The sequence below is a fragment of the Corylus avellana genome, chromosome ca4 (genome assembly GCF_901000735.1).
Source record: "Corylus avellana chromosome ca4, CavTom2PMs-1.0".
In the NCBI taxonomy this organism is placed as follows: Eukaryota; Viridiplantae; Streptophyta; class Magnoliopsida; order Fagales; family Betulaceae; genus Corylus; species Corylus avellana.
Window position 1 is genome coordinate 34,253,380 of NC_081544.1, and position 25,422 is coordinate 34,278,801.

General features: G+C 33.0%; 2 protein-coding genes across 2 annotated transcripts; both read left to right on the forward strand.

The window, feature by feature from the left end:
• Nucleotides 1-3,695: 3,695 nt before the first annotated feature.
• On the forward strand, nt 3,696-9,100 carry LOC132180027 (protein DETOXIFICATION 29-like). Its single transcript, XM_059592871.1, has 8 exons — nt 3,696-4,103; nt 4,189-4,730; nt 6,397-6,483; nt 7,695-7,751; nt 7,836-8,074; nt 8,172-8,290; nt 8,599-8,685; nt 8,795-9,100. Exons 1-8 carry the CDS (start codon nt 3,750-3,752, stop codon nt 8,879-8,881), a joined length of 1,572 nt encoding a protein of 523 aa, XP_059448854.1. The 5' UTR covers nt 3,696-3,749; the 3' UTR covers nt 8,882-9,100.
• Nucleotides 9,101-19,417: 10,317 nt separating this feature from the next.
• On the forward strand, nt 19,418-24,825 carry LOC132178649 (protein DETOXIFICATION 29-like). Its single transcript, XM_059591128.1, has 8 exons — nt 19,418-19,830; nt 19,913-20,454; nt 22,090-22,176; nt 23,289-23,345; nt 23,430-23,668; nt 23,766-23,884; nt 24,197-24,283; nt 24,394-24,825. Exons 1-8 carry the CDS (start codon nt 19,483-19,485, stop codon nt 24,478-24,480), a joined length of 1,566 nt encoding a protein of 521 aa, XP_059447111.1. The 5' UTR covers nt 19,418-19,482; the 3' UTR covers nt 24,481-24,825.
• The last annotated feature ends 597 nt before the right edge of the window (nt 24,826-25,422 follow it).

The following is a 25,422-nucleotide window of genomic DNA, read 5'->3' on the forward strand; positions in this document are numbered from 1 at the left end:
CCTTTATCAATTTTTTTTTTTTTTTTTTTAATACATGTTTAAAGCTAAGCTGCCTTTTGGCAGCCGCATAGCAGCACCCCAGAGTGATACGATCAATTATTTTAATTACACAATGCCCCAAAAAATAGAACAAGGGTCGTGGGTGTTCAACAGAATCTGGTTGTCGGAACCAGAGCTGAGCGTGGAACAGGATTCTTGGATTAAATGTTTGGCTCTCCCAGATTCTCTCTTTTTTTTTTCTTTTTCTTTTTTTGCTTCTCTCTCTTACGTACGTTTGAAGTGCCTCTCAATAATTTATGGTAAACTACCATTCTCCGATTGAGAAAGTGCTACTGACTTTTCAGAAGATGGGGTTGACTCGTAGATTTGCGGCACCCATATTTTGTTACCGACTCAGAATGTTTTTGCATCTACCACACTATTCCCCCACATCTTTTTCCAAATATTGTGGGTAGATTTGCATCTACCCACAATATTTTGTTACCGACTCAGATTTGCGGCACCCATAAGAAAATTCCATAAGAAAATTCGTTTCACCAGCAATTTCTTCACCTACCCGCAGGGACGGAGCCCGAAAATTTGATGAGAGGGGGCAGCCAAATTTTTTTTATTTTTTTATTATTATTTTTTTTTTCAGTTCTTTAAAAAAATTTTATTAAAAAAAATTATTTTGATTGTTTTTTATAAAATAAAGATTACCGTAAGGGCCAAAAAAAGTGAGCATTTAAAAGTAAGGACAAAAAATGGACATTTGAAAGTAAGGACCAAAAAAAAAAAAAAAAAAACTTAAATGGGTATGGCTCAAAAAAGTGAATAGGGCCAAAAGTTTTTATTGGATACGGCAAAAAAATTTAAAAATTGAGCCAAATTTTTTTTGAAAGGGCCCAAATGACTAAACTTAAAACTTTACTTTACTACTTTTTTTTTTTTTTTTTTTTTAGTTATAATTTTTCCCCCCTTATTTTTGGGGGGACCATGGCCTACCTCGGTCCCCCCCTCCCTCCGTCTCTGCCTACCTGTTCGCTGTAAAACCACAAGCCACCGGTATCATCCACCTAGTGGAATGGGGCGCAATGAATGGGATCTGGCACCCCTTCAATTGGGGGGAGAAAATTAGAGATTCTCCGATTGATTATTTTCACAATCCATTTTTATTTAATAGTCCACACTACATCATGTGTCATACTAAAAAATAAATAATAAAATATTAATTAACTTAAAAAAAAAAAAAAAAAACTTTAAATGATTTTGGGTGGCCGACCCTAAGGGGTGTTTCGACCACCCTCAAATATCGATTGGGGGTGACCGAACCACCTCTAGGGTCATAGGGGGTGGCTTCAGCCACCACCAAAGACCGGTTGGAGTGGCCGAACCCCCTAGTGCCATGGAAGTGGTTTCAAGCCACCCCATGGCTCAATTGAAATTACCGGTCACCTCATATTTAAAAAAAAAAAAATGATTATTTATTATTATTATTTTTAAAAAATTAATTAATATTTTATTATTTATTTTTTAATGGATCACGTTGTACAGTGTACGCTGTTAAGTGAAAATGGAAGACCCAAATGATCAATTAGAGAATCTTCCGAATCCCAATGAATGACCACTATATGAAATAGTGACGTTTGCTCTTACAGCATCCTCTGCATATGAGCTAATTATCAGCTTTGTTTTTTCTTTTAGTTTTAAAAACATGTTTCAAAATAAAATTGTTTCCCCCCAGTGGACCGGGCGCAATGAATGACGACTATATATATATATATGAAATAGTGACGTTTGCTCTTACAGCATCCTCGGCATATGAGCTAATTATCAGCTTTTTTTTTTTTTTTTTTTTTAAGTTTTAAAAATATGTTTCAAAATAAAATTGTTGTTATAGTAAATATTTACGTATATTGAAACAATATTTTTTTTATTGTTTCTTCTCTCGTCTCTATTTATTTAATAGTTTCTAACTTTGTTTTGTAGTATCTGTGTGTGGTGTCCTGTTATTTAAAAAATTTAAATTATCTTATAATATATTCTTTATATGATTATATCAATTTTATAACCATTTTATATTAGTTGATATGATATATTTTAATTGTTAAAAAAAAAAAAAAACTTAAAATACACAATATCAAATGTGTTAAATTATCATTTACCTTAAAAGTTTAAACTGATAAAAATATGTATACTTAGTTTAACACTCCTCTTCACATAGAAAAAAATAAATTTAATAACTTAATCATTATTTTAATAAAATAATATGAAATGAAGGTAAATAGTAACATCTATTTTATATAAAAATAAAAAAGAAAACTTAATCATTTTTCATTTATACCAAAAAAGTCAAACGTTTTTCTTCGCATTAAAAACTGTGGGATAAGTTCTTAAATATTATCACGTGCTTAAAGCGAAAAATGAGTGACAGATACATCATACAGGCTGTTTGGCAAAAACAAGTTTTTGAAAAGTTGTGTATTTTTGCCTTAATTAATTTGGCCAAAAATCCCTTTGGGGACGTCCCAAAAGTTTTTGAAGCGAAGGTTCGACCATTTCCGAATCCGAAGCCCTAAAGCAAATTGGAGAGAAAAAGAAGAAGCTTTGCCCTCCAAAACGGCAAAAAGCAAGTGAAATGACAAGAGCGTGCAGGCTTGTGTTTTGTGTAGGGTACTCATGCATCATTGTATTAATGTTTTGAATCAATTGCAAATATCATTAATTATAAACTTAATTAATATTGACTTTAAATTTCAGAACCCTTCAACCCAAACCTAATTAACCATGCATGTTCTTGTCAAAAGTGGTCCACCTCTGCGCAGTTAAATATTAAGTTGTAACAATTGCACATTTCTTTCTTTGGCTAATGTTATTTAATGGAAAGGAAGATCCGGAACAATTAATATACACAGGAGAAGTACGAGGCGGAAAACTGAGCGACAACAAGAGCAATAATAAGACGCAAAGAACAATTTTCACTTGACTGAAGCTTGCTCTTGGAATTATTTGAGATACTGCAAAAAAGATCAGCTCAAAAGGTTCAAAACAACAAGCCTGCAATATGATAACGGTGGCCAGATGAGAGATAGGGACCTAACTTCTAAAGAAGATATACACAATCAAATGATCCAACGCGTACTACAGATTCTTAATTAAAACTAGAAATATGTTTTTTGTTTTCTCAAAATTATTAACAACCACAGAACATTTTTTAAAATATAAAATATTTTTGAAATGAAAGTTACAACAACAACAAATTTTTTTTTTTTTTTTAAAAAATGTTTTTTAAACCAGTATTAATTAACTTCACTATATGTAAGCTTAAGCCATGACATAATCAGCATTTAACAATATTAGATAATTTTGTCTAGATTGGTGTTTATGATTTATTAAGTACTAGAAATTTGGGTCTTATTTAGGCGGATTGAGGCTTCTTAGAATTCTCTTTAAATTTGAGATTTTTAAATTTATAAATCTCAACGATTCATCTCATATAAAGCATCTAAAATAAGTTATATTTTATAATTTAATGAAAAAGATACTAAAATAATATGACTTATTCTCATCTACTTATTTGAGGATTGCTTTCTTATTAAATTATAAAATATGTCTTATTTTAAAGACTTAAATAATACCAACCACTGACATTTAAATTTAAGAGATATCAATCCTACCTAGGCGGCTTAATGCTTTAAGTAGAGGAGATTGTTGGCTCTTACGGTGAGGCTTTACTGAAACAGAAGCCCAACTCTCTCTCTCTCTCACACATGGAGAATGGTAAGCAGCCACTTCTGTCCTCCAGTGGGGACCAAAGCCAAGACCAAGACCAAGACCAGCTGCAGTACTTCGACCCAGTAGCAACAAACACTTCCTCTGCTGCCACCTTCGTCGCTGGCGCTGCTGACATCCCTCATATCAAGGGGCCTGCCGATTTCTTCACACAGTTCCTCATTGAATCAAAGAAGCTCTGGTACCTCGCCGGACCGGCCATCTTCACCACCATATGCCAATACTCCCTCGGCGCCATTACCCAAGTCTTCGCCGGCCATGTTGGTACTCTCGCCCTGGCCGCCGTCTCCGTCGAAAACTCTGTCATCGCCGGTTTTTCCTTGGGCGTAATGGTACATATTTGCGGTATAATTGATAGAATAGTACATGTATATTAGTATATATATATATATATATTGAATTTTGATTAATGATCAGTATGGAATGGGGAGTGCGCTGGAGACGCTGTGCGGGCAAGCGTTCGGAGCGGGGCAGCTTGACATGCTGGGAATCTACATGCAAAGGTCATGGGTGATCCTGTTGTCGACGGCTGTGATTCTAAGCCAGTTATACGTGTTCGCGGAGCCACTGTTGAAACTGATCGGGCAGACGGAAGCCATATCGGAAGCTGCGGGAGTGTTCGCCATTTGGATGATTCCGCAGCTCTTCGCTTACGCCCTGAACTTTCCGATCGCGAAGTTCCTGCAGTCGCAGAGCAAGATCATGGTGATGGCTGTGATTGCGGCCGTGGCTCTTGTTCTGCACACTTTCTTCAGCTGGCTGTTGATGCTGAAGCTAGGGTGGGGTCTGGTGGGTGCGGCGGTGGTGCTCAACTCCTCCTGGTGGTTCATAATCCTGGCTCAGCTTATTTATATCTTCAGTGGCACTTGTGATCGCGCTTGGTCTGGCTTCTCCTGGAAGGCCTTTCACAATCTCTGGGGATTCGTTAGGTTATCTCTCGCCTCCGCAGTCATGCTGTGGTGAGCCATGTTTTAAGTTTTTTTTTATTTTTTTTTATTTTTTTTTATTTTTTTACTTATAAAAAAAAACTATCACCTAAATGATAATTTATCTCTTAAATTATCAATTACGACAATTTACTCCATCCTCCAATGCTAGTAAAATGATGAAATTACTCCTATAGAAATTTCAATAAGACAAAAATACCCTTAAAATTTTGAAAAAAAAAATAAATTAAATTTTAATATTTTTGTTTCTATTTTAATTAGGGGTAATTTTGTCATTTTGTTAAATTTAGGGGTACATTGTCATTGTTTTGGTAGTTTGGGAGGTAAATTGTCGCAATTGATAATTTGAGGGATAGATTGTCATTAGGGTGGTAGTTTGAGGGGGTTAAGTGGACTTTACCCTTGTTTATTTTTTTATTTTTATCGCCCGACTCTCATCTTGCCGAGCAAGTGATGCTCTATGGTAATATTTTTCTTATATTTGACCGATCTCATCTTACAAATCAATCATTAAATTTGTAGACTTATGTGAACTTTATATTAAATATGGTTCAGTGCCGATTGAGCTACCCTTTAAGAACAATATAAAAAATTTATTTACCTTACATTTTCTCTTATCAAAATGACATTTGAGCTTGTATGTTTTGTTTTTACCTTTTTTTTTTTTTTTTTAAGAAACAAAATTAAATATATATATATATATATATATATATAGCATACGGTGCGGAAGAATTAAAATTTTATTTTGTTGTATTTAATGCTTTTTAAATAATATATTTATCATATTAATTGCACACAGTACACTTATTTGTACTAGTAATATATATAACTTTTTATCAAAAAAAAAAAGTAATATATATAACTTTTTTTGTCAATGCCTTTAAAATAGTATTTTTTTTTTCCTTCTAACAAAGAAAAGTAAAATGATTAACAAACAATACAAAACACTCAAAATTATTTTCATAGAAAAATAAAAATCACCATCTAGAACGTAGTCAAAGCAACCCATTTAACTTTTTTCTTAATTGTAATTTAAAGGTCATGCGTGTTTTGTTGACCTAAATTTTCATTTGTTTGAACAGTTTAAATTCATAAAGACGATACTCCTAATTATTTAATCACTACTCTAATACTCACTACCACCATATCACTCATTTGAAAAATAATAAAAAAATTATTACTTTGGCTATTATTTTAATATAATCTTTTTTATTTTTTATTTTTTATCTTTAATATAATGACCTCCACTTCATGAAGCTAATCCTAGCTAATTAAACTACCTCTTAAAGACTTATTTTAATATACTCAACATCATGCATTTGGCATTGTTAAGGACAAAGTTAATGTTCAAACCCAAACAAAATGAAACATTAATTCGTACCTTAATTTGTCTAATTATATCATGATCAAATGTCAAGCCGAATCTTGAACGTTATATATTGGATTAAATGCTTTCTTTTCTTTTTTTTCTTTTTTTTCTGGTGGACATGAGTACTCAACAGTTTCTTTCCTAGTTTTTTTTGTTTCCCACCTAACAAAAAAATAAAATATGTTATATTTTTCTCTGAGAGAGAAAATATATACCGCATTTTGTAGGGTTGATATATGCTTGATAGCAAAGCTGGCATTCACGTAGAGAAAGCTTTATTTGATGAGTGTCTTTCCAAATCCTCCGCAGCTTGGAAATTTGGTATTTCATGGCGTTGATCCTCTTTGCCGGATATCTGAAGAATGCGGAAGTTTCAGTGGATGCCTTGTCCATTTGGTGAGTTTTATTATTATTATTATTATTATTTATTACTATTGGAGAGCTTTTCTCGCTGATTAGGGGGCAGCACATGCATTGATTAGGGTCAATTTATTAAATTTAGTACGAGAGCTTTTCTCGCTGAATTTGGTATCTGTCTGACCAAAAACAAAGTCACCAACGTGGTCTATACCTACGACAAGTAAAGGTATGGTGTTTAATTGGGATTGAGATTCCTCATCATTTTTTTTAAATTTAAGATTCTTAAATTTATAAATTTTAATATTTTATTTTATTGAAGTCTTTAATATAAGTAATGTTTTAATATTTAATGAGAAAATATGGCTAATTAAATTTATTGAGAATAATTTTCTCTTTAAATACTTAAATATGACTTATTTTAAATTTAAATGAAATGAACGGCTGAGATTTAATAAATTTTAAAGGATCTCAATCCGTCTAATTGGATCTCTTTGGCTGGACATGGAATTAATATTCTATTTTATTGAGGTTTTTTTAAAAGCTAACATACTTTAATTTGCTTTCTCAAACAAGGATAAAAATTATTTCAAAATCAATTGATATGAGATTATTGTTTATCAAAGCTACCTAGTTCAAAATTCAAACCATACAGTGAATGTGTAGTGTACAATTAATTTGCTGCACTTGGAAATCTTGAAAAAGATTTAGCCGTACTTGAAACCAAAACGACAAAAAAAAGGTCTAATAATTAGGTACTCCCGCTACCCACCCTTCAGAAATGTACCTACATCCTCACCCTTAATTATCTCTAACAAGGCTGCGATTGACGTGTACGATTGGCGTCTGAATCATCAAAGTTGCCCCCCAAAAGATCATAATAAGCCTTCTCTCACAAAAAATGCAAATCACTTCTTCTAATATTCAAACATTTCGTGTAAAAAAAAAAAAAAACCTATTTTTTGCTTTTTGTGTGGTATGAAAATCAAAAATATTTTTTATATTTTCATATAATGTAAAGAACTGTGAAGAAGAAGAAAAACGACAAATAAGAATTTCAAAAGAAAAGAGTATAAGAATAAAAAGCTTTTCGGGTGTGATTGAGATCTAATCTAATTAGTTGGAATATAAACTGACCGAAGAAAAGAGTGGGTCTCTTTCTTGAATTCCCTATCCATGTCTCCCGTGGATTTGTTGGGATTTTTTTTTTAATTTAATTTATTTGTGGGCTATTGCTATTTATGTTGCAGCATGAACATATTAGGGTGGACGATCATGGTAGCTCTTGGGATGAATGCTGCCATAAGGTTTGTTGTAGAAACACACTAGCCTCCTATCAAGTTATCTTCTTTACTTGAAAAATATTAAAGTTTTATGTTAAAACTGTACAGTGTGAGAGTGTCAAATGAGTTGGGCGCAGCTCATCCAAGAACAGCACAATTCTCTCTAGTAGTGGCAGTAGCAACTTCATTTTTGATCGGTATTCTCATCTCACTTGTTCTGATAATCACACGAAACATATACCCGTCTCTGTTTTCAAGTGATACAAGTGTGGAAGCCCTAGTTAAAGAGCTCACGACAATACTAATTTTATGCATTATCATTGACAATGTTCAGCCCGTTCTCTCTGGTACCTATACCCTTTGCTCCGCTTATGATTCTCTATGTTGAATTCTTGTATGTATACATCCAATAATATTAATTATTGGATGAATCTATTTTTGCAGGGGTGGCAGTTGGGGCAGGATGGCAAGCTGTTGTTGCTTATATAAACATAGCTTGTTACTACCTTTTTGGGGTCCCTCTGGGTCTCGTAATGGGTTACAAGCTTGATATGGGTGTTAAGGTAAGCCTTTTCTCTCCCTCTTTTCAGTTTTCTTTTAATTCATTTTTACTCCCATGTGGTCTCGTGAGGAAGATAATGATCTCTCGTCGCCTACTTCTTATTACTATGTGTTGCATGCGATTGAGGTCTGGCTATGACTCACTCGGTCTTGAAAGAGCTCCTAGAAGAGAAACATTTACTAATTATCAAATTGAAAATCACCACAATCATGAGTAACAATGAAGCAGGAGCTCATTGCTTCATATAAAGTAAGGTGTTTACAATACATTAACCTCTTGTTTGGTTATATTGTCATTGTCAATTTTCAGGGGATTTGGTATGGAATGATGATAGGAACAATCGTGCAGACGTGTGTTCTTTTCATCATCATTTATAGGACCAACTGGAACAAAGAGGTAAAGTACTTCAACTTCAAAGGCAAACCAATCCTTAATTACACAAATTTGGTCCACACTAAACACATGTTAAGCATTGAGGAATTTACAAAATTGGTGTGAAATACAGGCTTCTATTGCTGAAGACAGAATAAAGAAATGGGGAGGACCTACAGAACGAGAAGACAACGATGTAGAAAAAACCGCCGAGACCTAAAAGTGAAAGTGAAGAAAGATGACAGACTTTTTTGTAAACTTCCAAATAAAAAAAATTAGGCGGCGTAGTGGTTCTACGTACCAATAACATCATCGGTGAGTGCAGACCCTACTTCTAAGCATATTTTTCTTCTACATTTTGGGCCCTATGCCCGCAAGAGCTCTTTCAACAATTTAGTGTAGCATCACATTTTTCTTTAAAGAGCAATTTAGTTTGACATACTGCCGGCAGTAGAGCACCCAGTGCAGATATTCTTCAAGTTTGTTTTCCTTATTAAGATTGTAGTGTGTTTTGTCATTGCAATTTCACTAATAATGCGATTTTAAACCAAATTGCATAAATGTATAGTTTAAAAATGTATTTTGAAAATGATTTTTTTTTTTTGGCATTCTCAAATCGCAGGCAAATGAATGCAAAATGCACGGCTTTGAAGACTAAACTGTAATTTACTAAACACCTAGCTGCATTTTTCTAAAAGCATAAACCCAAACAGATGGTAAGGCTCGTCTGATTGAACTATTATAAAGAAAATTTGAGAATTAATTGAAATTGAATTTACTCTTATTCAACAAGATGACTCCACAATAAGCCAACTACTTGCCCATTACACAGTAAAGCAACTACAACAACGGTTATCAAACACCTAAATGGCATAATCTGTCCGAGCCAACAATGAATAATGTTGTTTTTATTCTGTGACAAGTGGGCGGTAAGTAATGCTAGAAATTCTTTTTGTGTCTAATTAAAAATGACGTAGTTTTTAAAATTGCCATTAGACTTACGATTAATTAATATTTTTTGATCAAATAATTATTTTAAAAGATATTTTATTTTTAGAGTAACACAAGAGAAACTTCTAACTTTTAGCATTACTCCTACCCTGACCTTATTAACTGAAGAGAAAAAGGTGAGTTCTAACATAAGAGGAAATTACCCTTCAATCTCCCAGATGAACAACAACCAGCAAATATATTAATTCTGTCTCTGTTTCAATTATTTTTGAGTGATGAAAACAAATTTCCAAAGGACACCAATACCCATGAAGTACGAAGTTCCAACATTTTTTAAATTAGGGTTAATAACATTTTTGGTATTTGAATTTTGAGATTTTTTAATTTTTTAATTTTTCTCCTTATGTTTTAAAACATGACAAAACTAGTACCTTAGATTTTGAAAAATACCGAATCACCACCTTCAGTTTGAAAAATTCTATGGGGGTAGCCGGCCACCCCCAGTTTGACCTTAGGGGTGACCGAGCCACCCCCAAGGGCCATGGGGTGGTTTCGGCCACCCCGAAGGGGTGGTTCGGCCACTCCCATAGAATTTTTTAAATTGGAGTTGGTGATTCGGTCTTTTTCAAAATCTGAGATACTAGTTTTGTCATGTTTTAAAACTTAAGAGGTAAAATTAAAAAACCTCAAAACCCAAATACCAAAAAGTTATTGACCTTTTAAATTATAACAACCATGCACATAACATTTTTTAAAATATAAAATATTTTTGAAACGAAAGGTCCAACAACAACAAAACACTACTCACTTTAATGTCGTATCAAAATTAAAAAATATGTTTTTTAAATCAGTATTAACTTCACTATATGTAAGCTTAAGGCATGACATAATCAGCTTTTAACATTAGATAATTTGTCTTCATTGGTCTTTATAATTTATTATTTTTTTGACATGTCCATACAAAAGGAGATAAATAATTCAAACTAATAATCTTCGCTTTGTAATCTCTAGCCAATTAAAGTATACCTTAGGAAAATGTTTGTGATTTATTAAGTACATGAAGAAGTTGGTTCTTACCAAGGCCGCGCTACTACTTTCGCGGCTACTACTTTAAGTACTGGAGATTGTTGGCTCTTACGGTGAGGCTGTTTTACTGAAACATAAGGCCATCTCTCTGTGTCTGGAATGGTAAGCGGCCTAGGTCTTAATTACCTAGGCCCTTACTACTTAGGCATCACCAGCAATGAGTTGAGTTTAACAACTCAAAATACCACCTTTTTTTTTTTGTTTCATTTTAACTAATTCATTTTTTACTACACACTCCAAGATCATCTATTTTAACTATTCATTCTAATAAAATATTATTTTATCATTTTATTTTCTTCTCAATCTCTCGTCTCTCTCTCCTCTCATTACTCTCTCTCACAGCAAAACCATATTCCCCAATCGCTGGTTTCCCTCTCGCTCCCAATCCCTGCAAATCTCTTGGTGGGTATGGGCTCTTTCGTAACGGTGGAGGCAACAAATCCTGCAAAATTTCACACCCAAGAATTCAACTCTCAAAATTTGTGCAGGCTGATCTTATCTTTTATGCCATTGCTGGGTATCGTTTTCGGACTGGAAAATTATCATCATCATCTACTTCTATCCAGCTCAAGGAATATATTTGTTCCCAAATCGCCACAGGGGGGTCAGCACTTCTACCCCTATTGTCTTCTCTGAAAAACGTAACCAGGCCAAGGCCTACTGATGATCCGGACAGCAGCGAGATCGGTGCTCCCACCCCAGCAACTCCTACTGATGATCCAGACAAAGCCAAGACCTTCGTGCACAGGATTGACATGGGAGGACAAGCAGCTGCAGGAGGAGATGAAAAGTCTGATTTGTTGGGATGTGTGGTCTTCTCCTTTGCTTCGAATGGCTGGGTTTGAGTTTTTTTGTGGGGAGGGAGAGAGAACTCAGAGAAGGGAGCTTTATGAGAGAAAGAGAGAAAAAAATTGAAAAAATAGAAAGAAAGATAAAATATAACAAAATATCACTGCATTGAGGGAGAAGGGGAGAAAGAGAGAAAAAAGATTAAAAAAAAAATAGAAAAAAATGAAATATAATAAAATATCACTTACTACTACTAAGTATCCTTTGAAAGAGTACTGTAGCAATTTCAAAGGAAAAGTACTATCTTCCAACACTGCTGGACGACGAAAATTGTAAATAGTTAACTTACAGCATCTGTTGGAGATGCTCTTACGTACAGAAGATTGTTGGCTCTTACGGTGAGGCAGCTTTACTGAAACATAAGGCCAACTCTCTCTCTCTCTCTCTCTCTCTCTCTCTCACATGGAGAATGGTAAGCAGCCACTTCTGTCCTCTAGTGGGGACCAAAAAAACATATGTGTTTGCCCATGAAGAGGAAGAATTAAAATTTTATTTTATTATATTTAATGTTTTTAAATAATATATTTATCATATTAATTGCACGGATTACACTTAATTATTTGTCCTAGTAATATACATAATTTTTTTTGTCAATTCTTTTTAAAATAGTGTTTTTTTTTTTTTTACAAAGAAAAGTAAAATAATTAACAAACAATACAAAAACACTAAAAATTATTTTAAGGAAAAAACAAAAATCACCATCTAGGAAGTAGTCAAAGCAATCCATTTAACTTTTTTCTTAATTTGAATTTAAAGGTCATGCGTGTTTTGTTGACTTAAATTTTCATTTGTTTGAAAAGTTCAAATCCATAAAGATGATATTCTTAATTATTTAATCACTACTCTGACACTCAGGACCACCTTATCACTCATTTAAAAAATATAAGAAAATAAAAAAATTACGAACGTAATTACTTGGCTATTATTTTAACATAATCAACAGCATGCATTTGGCATTGTTAATGGCAAAGTTAATAATGTGACCCAAAAGTTCAAATCTAAACAAAATGAAAACCTTAATTTGTCTCATTATATCATAATCAAATGTCAAGTCGAATCTTGAACGTTATCTCTAGGATTAAATGCCTTTTTTTTTTTTCTTTTTTTTTTTTGTGGTGGACATGAGTACTCAACAGTAGTTTCTTTCGTTTCCCACCTAACAAAAAAATAAAATATCTTAGATTTTTCTCTGTGAGAGAGAAAATATATACAGCATTTTGTAGGGTTTATATATACTTGATAGCTAAGCTGGCGTTCACGTAGAGAAAGCTTTATTTGATGAGTGTCTTTCCAAATCCTCCGCAGCTTGGAAATTTGGTATTTCATGGCGTTGATCCTCTTTGCCGGATATCTGCTTATTTCTGTTGATTGCCTATTTGCCATGTCTTTTTTGTGTGACATGTACTATCTTCATATAATTATTGTTTGACAATAATTAAATACTACTAAATTAGTTCTTCATTTGGTCTCCTCTTGGCTCCATGCGAGCCCCCCCCCCCCCCATATTATCAAAAACAAAATCGTACTTATATTAGTCTTCCACCAAATTGAAGGTTTTTCTTTTTTCACACTTAATTTATTGTCATTGCTCCCAAATTGCGATTTTTTACTTATAATTAGGAATCACTAAAGAAAAAGAGGTTTGATATGGATACAATATAAATCCAACTCATGGCCAACTTCTCTCTTACGTGTAAAAAAAATTTAAATTTTGGCAAATCCTAAAGGCCCAACATTTTTGCCCAACAAAAGTCCAACTTTTGCCTTATTTTTTTTTAAAAAAATAAAAATAAAAAATGAAAAAAAATGTCTGAAGCAACTCTATCTATTTTTTGCCTTTCTTTTATTTAGTTTTTTTTTTTTAAATGAAAAATTGTATTTTTCTTCATAATAATTACATTTTCTTAAAAAAAAATGACATTATTATGAAAAAATACCAGTTTTCATTTTTTTTTAAATACCAAATAAAAGAAAGACAAAAAATAGATAGGGTTGCTTCAGACATTTTTTTCATTTTTTATTTTATTTTATTTTTAAATAAAATAAAATATGGTTTTAAAAGCTAACTACTATCTATCTCAAAGAGTAGCTCAATTAGTTGAAACCACACTTAATGAAATTGAGATAATTTCGTAAGGATAATTTTATTTTATACTAAAATAAATTTTAGTATTTTTGTTTTTATTTTAGTAAGGATAATTTCGTTATTTTATTAAAATTTCGGGTACATTATCATTGTTTTAGTAATTTGAGAGTAAATTATCGCAATTGATAGTTTAAGAGGTAGATTATCATTGGAGTGGTAATTTGAGAAGGTCAAGTAGACTTTATCCTAAATAATATTAGTCATGTTACACATCATTTTCCATAATATATTTGCCATTTATGACCTTTTTGAATTATTGGCGTATTAAAATTTCCCTAATTTTGTAAATATCCTAAACCAAATATTATGTGCTTAAAATTGCGAAATGTAAATGGCAGAATAATTATTCAAAACCTAATAATTTCACGTAAAATTATCTAAAGAATTTAACAGGTGGGGGTGATTCTCACATTCCTTTTTTAACATTCTTTTTCTATCTCCGGGAAGATGGGCGGTGTGGTGGGAGGGAATGACGATTGTGGTGTTGGATTTTGAATCTGGGCCGTACACGTCATTTCGCGGTTCCCAATCAAGGTGGGGCCATGTTCGTTGTAATATCTTCATTCTTGCAACTTGACGTGCAACCGTCCACGTCAAGGCCGACCGGTGGTGGTAGGCGGTTTTGAAAAGTGGACGCTAGGCAGATGGAAAGTACGCGTTGTGGAGGATGGGAACGAAAGTTGAACGAAAGGAGAGAAATTGTCTGCAAGTTGAATTTATGTTATGATTTTAACATTTTTCAAAAAAAGAGATAGGCCACTAACAAAAAGAAAACGGAAGGATTGAGTTGAATTGTGTTTACGTGTCAAAAAGCATAAAGATTTTTTTTTTTTTAATATTAAAAGCCCAAAAATCGACATTTGGGCTTTTACGTACGTTTGAAGTGCCTCTCAATAATTTATGGTCAACTACCATTCTCCGATGGAGAAAGTGAAACTGACTTTACAGTAGATGGGGTTGACTAGTAGATTTGCGGCACCCATATATGGAATTTGTTACCGACTCAGACTGACTATGACACATTGGGCTGTTTGTCATTGGATTTTGTTTTTTTAGTGCCTTGAAATTGATGCGAAAATATATATATATATATATATATATATATATATATATTTGATACGAAAAAATATAAATAAAAAAATAGTAATTTTTTTATTTGAATAATAATAATAATAAAAGATAATTAATGTGATATAAAAAAAAAAATAAAAAATTTAGAGTTAAATTTGAAAGAAATATTATGAGGGTTTTTTTTTTTTTTTTTTTTGTCCATCGTCAACCAATTCCATAAGAAAATTCATTTCAACAGCAATTTCGTCACGTACCTGTTTGCTGTAAAACCACAGGCCGCCCGTATCAAATGGGGCGCAATGAATGACGACTGTCTTAAAGAGTGACGTTTGCTCTTACCGCATCCTCGGCATGTGCTCTAATTATCACCTTCTTTTTTTTTTTTTTTTTTTTTTAATGTTATAAGTAATTCTAAAATTCTCTTATAATTATTTTAATTGGGATGTAATTTTTAAAATAGTTAATAAATCTAAAGTGAATAAATCACATCTTAAATTTAACAGTAATTTTAAAAATTATATTTTATTTAGATGACTTTAATAAGACTCTAAGAAAACTTGTACGAGTAATTCTAAATGACATATTTATGTCATATTAATAATGATGTGACTATTAAAATCACTCTTGGACCAAAACTTAATAATGATAAATCACAAGTACAATGATAATTTTAATAACCACATCATTCTTAGTAGAATACAAGTATGCATTTTAGTATCACTCACTTATACCAATACTCTTATTTCACTCTTTATTTTTTTAATTATTTTTAATCCAACCGTTTTCTTTCTCCTCTCTCGTCTCTCTCTCTCTCTCTCTCCTCTCCCTCTCCAGCCCGTGTGGATGACAATGAGGAAGAAAGGGCGATGTAATCTTCATCAATTTGATCAATTGGTGAAGGAAAATGTGGGGCTGCTGGGTCTCTTTGGGTTTCCTTCTGATTTTTATATGGGCGAACAAATTATGAGATCGTGCTTCTTATCATTAAAAGTGAAGCAAGGGCAGAGTAGGAGGGTTCTTCCATTGACCACTGAAATGTGGGTTTTTGGTGTTGTTGAGGTAGATGATGATGGTGAGGTGTGAGGAAAAAGAGTGAAGGACGAGGAATATATATGAGACTAGAGAGAGGAGCGGATCTAATGCAGATCACAGAAGACAGGTTCTGGTATTGATCGATCACACAGGTCTTTGGAAGTGCGATTGATCGCCCGAGTGCTTGCGATCGAGTGCACGAAGGGGGTCATTATGTTATTTTCGCTTTTTTATTATTTAAAACCAACTTTATGTTATTATTTTATTAAAGTTAGGTTTTTTAGAGTCTTTATTTCATTATTTTATTAGGTTTAGAGTTTTGAGAGTATTTATGTCATATTTTATTAAGTTTAGGGTTTTTGGCTACAAATATATGCTTATAGCCTCCAGAGTAAGGAGTTGTTGTTTATTATTGATTTTGATTAATGAGAATACTCAAAGTTGAGTTTATACATCTTTTTCATTTAAACTTTAGATAGAATCTATTGTTTTTAGAATAATTCTTAGATCATTGATGGAGTCAAGATCTGAAATTAGTTATCCGTTGCTTTATTGTTGTTCTTCGCTGCAGTAGACTAAGTCACGCTGCATCAGGATTAGAGAGAGAACCAAATTACCCAAATCACAGGAGTGTTTTTCCTCTAACCAGATCTACCCAAACCAAGAAAATCGTCCTCCGTTTCCGGCGAGATCTCCGGACTCCACGCTGAGCCCTAGCGACGAAAGATCCTTGGAGAGGGAGAGAGGAGATAGGACTTAGGCTAAACTATTGCTCAAATTTTTGTTGTTCCACAGAGAGAGGATGAGGGGAGTGTTAGGGAGCCAAACAAATGAACCCAGAAAAAATTTCAAATTGACGTGGTAGAGTGCGAGTGGCAAACAAAGGAGAGAAAATTATATTTTTTTAATTTAAAAACCATTGCCACGTTTGTTTGAAAATTTTTCTGAATTTATTTGTTTGGCTCCTCAGCATTTCTGGAAAAAGAGAGACAGGAATAGGGAGACAAGAGACGAGAGGAAGAGAGAAAAAACTAATAAAAAACTCTTCGTGAATAGACTCTTTAGCCTATTATTTGCTATTCATGTTGGAAGAAAAAATGCTATTGTTGGAGAAAAAAATAGCTCAAAATAGTTAAAACTTAACCATTCTTTCGAAGATGCTCTTAGTTTTAAACATATGTTTCAAATAAAGTTTTTGTTATAGTAAATATTTACGTATATTGAAACAATTTTTTATTGTTTCTTCTCTCTCCCCTCTGCCTCTTTTCTCTCTTCCTTTTTTTTATTTTTTTTATTTTTTATGAATTAAAATAATATTTAAATAAAGTAAATGGTTGAATAGAAAAAATGCGTATTTTGATATTTTGAGAATAGCAATTATGGCGACAAATACTCTTGATGCCAGTATTTAATGGAATAAGATCATCTCAATTTCACTTTTATTTATTTAATAGTTTCTCACTTTGTTTTGTAGTATCTAAGACTAGGTGTGTGTAGTGTCCTGTTATTTAAACAAATTTAAATGATCTTATAATATATTCTTTATATGATAATGTATCCACTCTCTTAATACTTGTAGTTTTCACATTCATTTTATATTGGTTGATATGAGACTTAAAATACATTATATCAAATGTGTTAAATTATCACTTATCCTAAAAAACGTAGAATATTTAATTACAATGAGGTGCGATTTGACGAAGTCAAAATTTGAACTAAATACCTTTGGCCATGATACTATATTAAATTACTATTTGTTTTAAAAACTTAAGCTAATAAGAAGAGATAAATTTAATAACTTAATAATTAATTTAACAAAATGGTATGAAATGAGCGTGAATAGTAACATCTCTTATATATATAAACTTCATTATTTTTCCTTTCATTTTTTATTTATACCAAAAAAGTCAAACGTTTTTCGTCACATTTTACAAAAATTAAAACTTCTTTCACTTTTATGTTATATCAATCCTTTAATTTATCTTTTTTTTCTTTTAAAAAAGAGTTTGCCAAACATCACCAATTTGCCTTTGTTGATCCAACTTGATGATCAACTTTTATCGTAGGTGATGTAACTTTTAAAATTATTATTCAAATTTAGGATGGGCGAAGATCACTATCAAATTTTGTTATAAAATCACATCATATTAAAAAATTAAAAATTAAAATCCTTTGTATTTAAAATTACTCATATATGTCATCCATCTGTGGGGACAAGTCCTCAAGTATTATCACCTGCTTCAAGCAAAAAATGGGTGACAGACACATGTACATCATACAAATGGTCAGGCTGTTTTTTGTGTAGGGTAAACCACTAAACCTTGCTGGCCGGGGCCTTCATTTAAAACTTGCAATAGTTAGAAGACGTTTAAAAAATTTTGGGGTTGCCAGGGTCCCCCTACCTTGCAACGTTGTATTAATGTTTTGACACGTTGCAGATATCATTATTGACACGTTGTGTTATTAGTATTTTCTAATTTTATAAATAAATAAAAAATAAACTTAAATAAAGGGAGTTATGAGATTCATTTGCTCAGAATACAACTTTTAATGAAATGTGATCACCTTAAGTAAAAGAAAAAAAAAAAAAAAAGCATTCATTGATATTCTTTCAATTCAAATACCCATTTAGGCCCACTTAATATTGACTTTAAATTTCAGAACCCTTCAACCCAAACCTAACCATGTTCTTGTCAAATGTGTCCAACTCTGCACTGTTATATATTAAGTTGTAACAATTGCACCTTTCTCTTTGGCTATGTTTTTTAATGGAAATGAAGATCCAGAACAATTACTATACACAGGAGACGTACGAGGTGGAAAACTGAGTGACAACAAGAGCAATATTTATAATAAGACGCAAACAACAATTTTCACTTCGAATAATAAGAAGCTTGCTCTCGGAATTATTTGAGATACTGCAAAAATGATATGATTAGCCAAATAGGTACAAAACAACAAGCCTGCAATATGAGAACGGCTGCCAGATAGGGAACTAACTTCTAGCTAGAGAAGATGTACACGTACAACAAAATGATCCAACGTGCACAACACATTTCTTTTTGAATACTAGTTTTTTTTTTTTTTCTCAAAATTATTAACAGCCACAAAACATTTTTTAAAATATAAAATACTTTTGAAACGAAAGTTCCCACAACAACAAAACACTTCTCACTTTAATGTCGTATCAAAATAAAATATATATATATATATATGTTTTTTAAATCAGTTTTAACTTCACTGTATGCAAGCTTAAGGCATGACATATTCTGCATTAAACAATATTAGATAATTTTGTCTTGATTGGTGTTTATTATTTATTAAGTACAGTAGAAATTTGGGTCTTACTAGGCGGGATTAGTCGTCCATCTTAGTTAAACGTCTAAAATAAGTTATATTTTATAATTTAATAAGGAAGCTATTAAAATAATATGGCTTATTCTCATCTACGTTTCTTTAAGAGTACCTTTTTTATTAAATTTTAAAATATAACTTATTTTAAAAATTTAAATAAAATAAAATTTTGTAATTTATAAATTTAAGGATCTCAAATTTAACCAAAAAAAAAAAAAAAAAAAAAATTATAAGGGATCCAGGCCTTGCTGCTTTAAGTAGAGGAGATTGTTGGCTCTTACGGTGAGGCGGCTTTACTGAAACATAAGGCCAACTCTCTCTCTCTCTCACACATGGAGAATGCTAAGCAGCCACTTCTGTCCTCCAGTGGGGACCAAAGCCAAGACCAAGACCAGCTGCAGTTCTCCGACCCAGTAGCAACAAACACGTCCTCTGCTGTCACCTTCGTCGCCGGCGTCCCTGACATCCCTCATATCAAGGGGCCTGCCGATTTCTTCACACAGTTCCTCATTGAATCAAAGAAGCTCTGGTACCTCGCCGGCCCGGCCATCTTCACCTCCATATGCCAATACTCCCTCGGCGCCATTACCCAAGTCTTCGCCGGCCATGTTGGTACTCTCGCCCTCGCCGCCGTCTCCATCGAAAACTCTGTCATCGCCGGTTTTTCCTTCGGCGTAATGGTACATATTTGCGGTATAATTGATAGAATTAGTACATGTATATATATATATATATATATATTGAATTGTGATTAATGATCAGCTTGGGATGGGGAGCGCGCTGGAGACGCTGTGTGGGCAAGCGGTCGGAGCTGGGCAGCTTGACATGCTGGGAATCTACATGCAACGGTCATGGGTGATTCTGTTGACGACGGCTGTGATTCTAAGCCAGTTATACGTGTTCGCGGAGCCACTGTTGAAACTGATCGGGCAGACGGAAGCCATATCGGAAGCTGCGGGAGTGTTCGCCATTTGGATGATTCCGCAGCTCTTCGCTTACGCCATGAACTTTCCGATCGCGAAGTTCCTGCAGTCGCAGAGCAAGATCATGGTGATGGCTGTGATTGCGGCCGTGGTTCTTGTTCTGCACACTTTCTTCAGTTGGCTGTTTATGCTGAAGCTAGGATGGGGTCTGGTGGGTGCGGCGGTGGTGCTCAACACCTCCTGGTGGTTCATAGTCCTGGCTCAGCTTATTTATATCTTCAGTGGCCCTTGTGATGGCGCTTGGTCTGGCTTCTCCTGGAAGGCCTTTCACAATCTCTGGGGTTTTGTTAGATTATCTCTCGCCTCCGCAGTCATGCTCTGGTGAGCCCCTGTTTTTTTTTTTTTTTTTTTTTTTTGTGGTTCGCCCGGCTCTGATCCCTTGCCGGAGCACGTGATGCTCTATGGTAATCACGTGCGTCTTGGGTTCTATCCGTTCCAATCATAAGAGAAAAGAAAATTTTCACTAAATATCTTCGAACTTTCACCCATTTTTAAATATCCTTCTAAACTTTAAAATTTTTTAATTTAATCCTCTGAACTTTCAATTACTCTCAATTTGAGCCCCTTTGTCAAATTTTAAACGTTACATGACTTTTGTATAAAATTCTAACTTTCAAAACGTTTTTTTATTTAAAAATAAATAAAAATTATGGATATTTTGGTTTTTTTTTTTTGTATTTTTAACGGCTAAAATTGACGGAGGGGTTCAAATTGAGAGCAATTGAAAGTTCAAGGGATTAAATTAAAAGATTTTGAAGTTTAGCGAGTGTATTTCAAAATGGGTGAAAGTTAGAGGGTCTTCAGTGAAATTTTCCCAAAGTGAAATGCTAGCTAGGATCATTTTGACATATTAGACACATTTCATCTTACAAATAATATTAGATTTGTGAATTTATAAATCAATGGTAGACTTTACAAATTTAATAATTGATTTATTAAATTTAATTTGTAAGAAAATAATAGTTTATACTTTTTTTTTAATTAGAAAAAAAAAAACATACGTGTTTGACCATGATGCAGAAAAATTAAAATTTTATTTTGTTATATTTAATGTTTTTTAAATAATATATTTATCGTATTAATTGCACACAGTACACTTATTTTGTACTAATAATATATATACTATTTTTTTTTTGTCAATGCTTTTTAAAATAGTTTTTTATTTTTTATTTTCTCTTTAACAAAGAAATGTAAAATGATTAACCAACAATACAAAACACTAAAAATTATTTTCACGGAAAAACAAAAATCACCATGTAGAACTAGTCAAAGCAACCCATTTAACTTTTCTCACTTGTAATTTATAGGAGTTGAGTGTTTTGTTGAATTTCCATTTGTTTGAAAAGTTCAACTTCATAAAGATTATACTCTTAATTATTTAATCACTACTCTAATACTCAGTCCACCTTATCACTCATTAGAAAAATATAAGATAATAAAAAAATTACGAACATAATTGCTTGGCTATATATTATTTTAACATAATCAACAGCATGCATTTGGCATTGTTAAGGACAAAGTTAATAATGTGACCCAAAAGTTCAAACCCAAACAAAATGAAACATTAATTCGTACCTTAATTTGTCTAATTATATCAAATCAAATGTCAAGTCGAATCTTGAACGTTATCTAAATAAAGGATTAAATGCTTTTGTTTTTTTTTTTTGTTTCTGGTGGACATGAGTACTCAACAGTTTCTTTTCTTTTTTCTCGTTTCTTTAGTTTCCCACCTAACAAAAAAATAAAATATCTTAGATTTTTCTTTGAGAGAGAGAAAATATATACAGCATTTTGTAGGGTTGATATATAGTACTTGATAGCTAGCATTCAAGTCCAAGAGAAAGCTTTTACCTAAAATACTCATTTTGTGGGCCGGGGTTTACAGCGTTTCAGAGTATGATTTCGAATTATTTACTAACTCTTTATTTGATGAGTGTCTTTCCAAATCCTCTGCAGCTTGGAAGTTTGGTATTTCATGGCGTTGATCCTCTTCGCCGGATATCTGAAGAATGCCGAAGTTTCAGTAGATGCCTTGTCCATTTGGTGAGTTTTATTATTATTATTGTTATTATAATATATAGAAATAGACTGTCAGCAAGTATATTGGAGAAAAAAAAAAGACAAAAAAAAAAGAAAATAAAACGATAAGTTCATCAACTGCGATGGAGCCATGTGAGGATGGAATACGTCCAAGGACCGAAGGGGCATGATAGGGTCAAGTCCATTTATTAAATTTAGTACGAGAGGTTTTCTCGCTGCATTTGGTATCATTGTCTGACTAAAATAAAGTCGCCAACGTGGTGTAGACGTACGACAAATAAAGAGATGGTGTCTAAATCTAATTGGATCTCTTTGGCCGGACGTGGAATTAATATTCTAGTTTAATAAGGTTTTTTAAAAAAGCTAACATAAATACTACATTAATTTGGTTTCTCAAACAAGGATAAATTTATTTCAAATTATTTTTAAAGCTACCTCTAAGCTTGAAAAATTCAAACCATACAGGAATCGTGTCAAGATTAATTTACTGCGCATGAAATCTTGACCAAAGATGCCCACCCTTCTGAACTGTACCTACATCCTCACCCTTCATTTCCTCTAACAAGGCGCGATGGACACATATGATTGGCCTCTGAATTATCGAAGTTGCCCCAAGAAGATCATAAGCCTTCTCTTGCCAAATTAAAAAAAATGTAAATCTTATTTTATCTTTATATCAAATTAATTACTTCTTATAATAATATTCAAATAAAAAATTTACAACTAAACTCTTTACCAAATGGGCCCATATGTCTCCGGGATTTCGTGCTACTACTTTTTTCTTTTAGGGTGGTAAAAAAAAAAAATTATTTTTTGTTTGGTATGGAAATCACTATATATATATATATATTTTCATATAATCCAAAGAATTGTGATTATGTGAAGATGAAGACAAACATGAATAAGAGATTCAGAAGAAGAGAGTAGGAGAATAGAAGGCCTTTCGGGTGTGATTGAAATCTAATCTAATTACTTGGAATCTAAATAGACCGTAAAAAGGAGTGGGTAACTTTCTTGAATTCTCTATCCATGTTTCCCGTGGATTTGTGGGGATATTTTTTTTTTTTTTTTTTTAAATTTAATTCATTTGTGGGCTATTGCTATTGATGTTGCAGCATGAACATATTAGGGTGGACGATCATGGTAGCTCTTGGGATGAATGCTGCCATAAGGTTTGTTGTAGAAACACACTAGCCTCCTATCAAGTTATCTTTTTTACTTGAAAAAAAATAAAGTTTTCTGCTAAAATTGTACAGTGTGAGAGTGTCAAATGAGTTGGGTGCAGCTCATCCAAGAACAGCAAGATTTTCGCTAGTGGTGGCAGTAGCAACTTCATTTTTGATCGGCATTCTCATCTCACTTGTTCTGATAATCACACGAAACATATACCCATCTCTGTTTTCAAGTGATACAAGCGTGGAAGCCCTAGTTAAGGAGCTCACGATAATACTGGTTCTATGCATTATCATTGACAATGTTCAGCCCGTTCTCTCTGGTACCTATAACCTTTGCCCCCTTTGCAATTCTCTATGTTGAATTCTTGTATATATACATCCAATAATATTAATCATCGGATGAATCGATTTTTGCAGGGGTGGCGATTGGGGCAGGATGGCAAGCTGTTGTTGCTTATGTGAACATTGCGTGTTACTACCTTTTTGGGGTCCCTCTGGGTCTCGTAATGGGTTATAAGCTTGGTATGGGAGTCAAGGTAAGCCTTTTCTCTCCCTCTTTTCAGTTTTCTCTTTTATTTCATTTTTACTCTCATGTGGTCTCGTGAGGAAGAGAATGATCTCTCATCATCAACTTCTTATTAGCATGCGTTGCATGGGATTGAAGTCTAACTATGACTCAATCTGTCTTGAAAGAGCGTCTAAAAGAAAAACATTTACTAATTATCAAATTGAAAATCACCACAACCACGAGTAACAATCAAGCGGGACCTCATTTGCTTCATATAAAGTAAGGTGTTTACAAATACATTAACTTCTTATTTTGTTACAATGTCATTGTTAATTTTCAGGGGATTTGGTATGGAATGATGATAGGAACAATCGTGCAGACGTGTGTTCTTTTCATCATCATTTATAGGACCAACTGGAATAAAGAGGTAAAGTACTTCAACTTCAAAGGCAAACCAATCCTTAATTACACAAATTATGCTCCACACTAAACACATGTTAAACATTGAGGGATTTACAAAATTGGTGTGAAATACAGGCTTCTATTGCTGAAGACAGAATAAGGAAATGGGGAGGACCTACAGCACGAGAAGGCAACGATGTAGAAAAACCCGCCGAGACCTAAAAATGAAAGTGAAGAAACATGACAGACCTTTTTGTGAACTTCCAAATAAAAAAATTAGGCGGCGTAGTGGTTCTACCAATAACATCATCATCATCGGCGAGTGCAGACCCTACTTCTAAGCGTATTTTTCTTCAACATTTTGGGCCCTATGACCGCAAGAGCTCTTTCAACAATTTAGTGTAACATCACATTTTTCTTTAAAGAGCAATTTCGTTTGTGTCAAAAAAGAAAAAGAAAAAAAAAAAGAGCAATTTAGTTTGACATACTGTCGGCAGTAGAGCACCCAGATCGAGCAGATATTCTTCAAGTTTGTTTTCCCTATTAAGATTGTAGTGTGTTTTGTCATTGCAATTTCACTGATAATGCGATTTTAAACCAAATTGCGTTTAAGAGTGCATTTCAAAAAAAAATGTAGTTTGCATTTTTTTTTTTTTTTTGTCGAATCGCAAGCAAAGGAATGCAAAATGCACAACTTTGAAGACTTGGCTGCAATTTTACTAAACGTTCAACTGTATATTTCTAAAATTATAAACCCAGAGTACTTACCCCTTACCCATTACACAGTAAAGCAACTACCACAACGGTTATCAAACACCTAAATGGCAGAATATCCAAGGCAACAATGAACAATGTTGTTAATGCTAGAAATGTTTTTTTTTTTTCTCAAAAAATGACATGATTTTTAAAATTGCCATTAGACTTGTAATTAATCACTATTAAATTTTGATCAAATTATAATTTTAAAAGCTTATTTGATTTTTAGAGTAACACAAGAAGCATAAGAAAAACTTCTAGCATTACTCATAAGAGAAAAAGGTGAGTTCTAACATAAGAGGAAATTACCCTTCAATCTCTCAAGATAAACTACAACCGGCAAATATATTATTTCTGTCTATGTTTCAATTATTTTCAAATGATGAAAGCAAAGTTCCAAAAGACTCC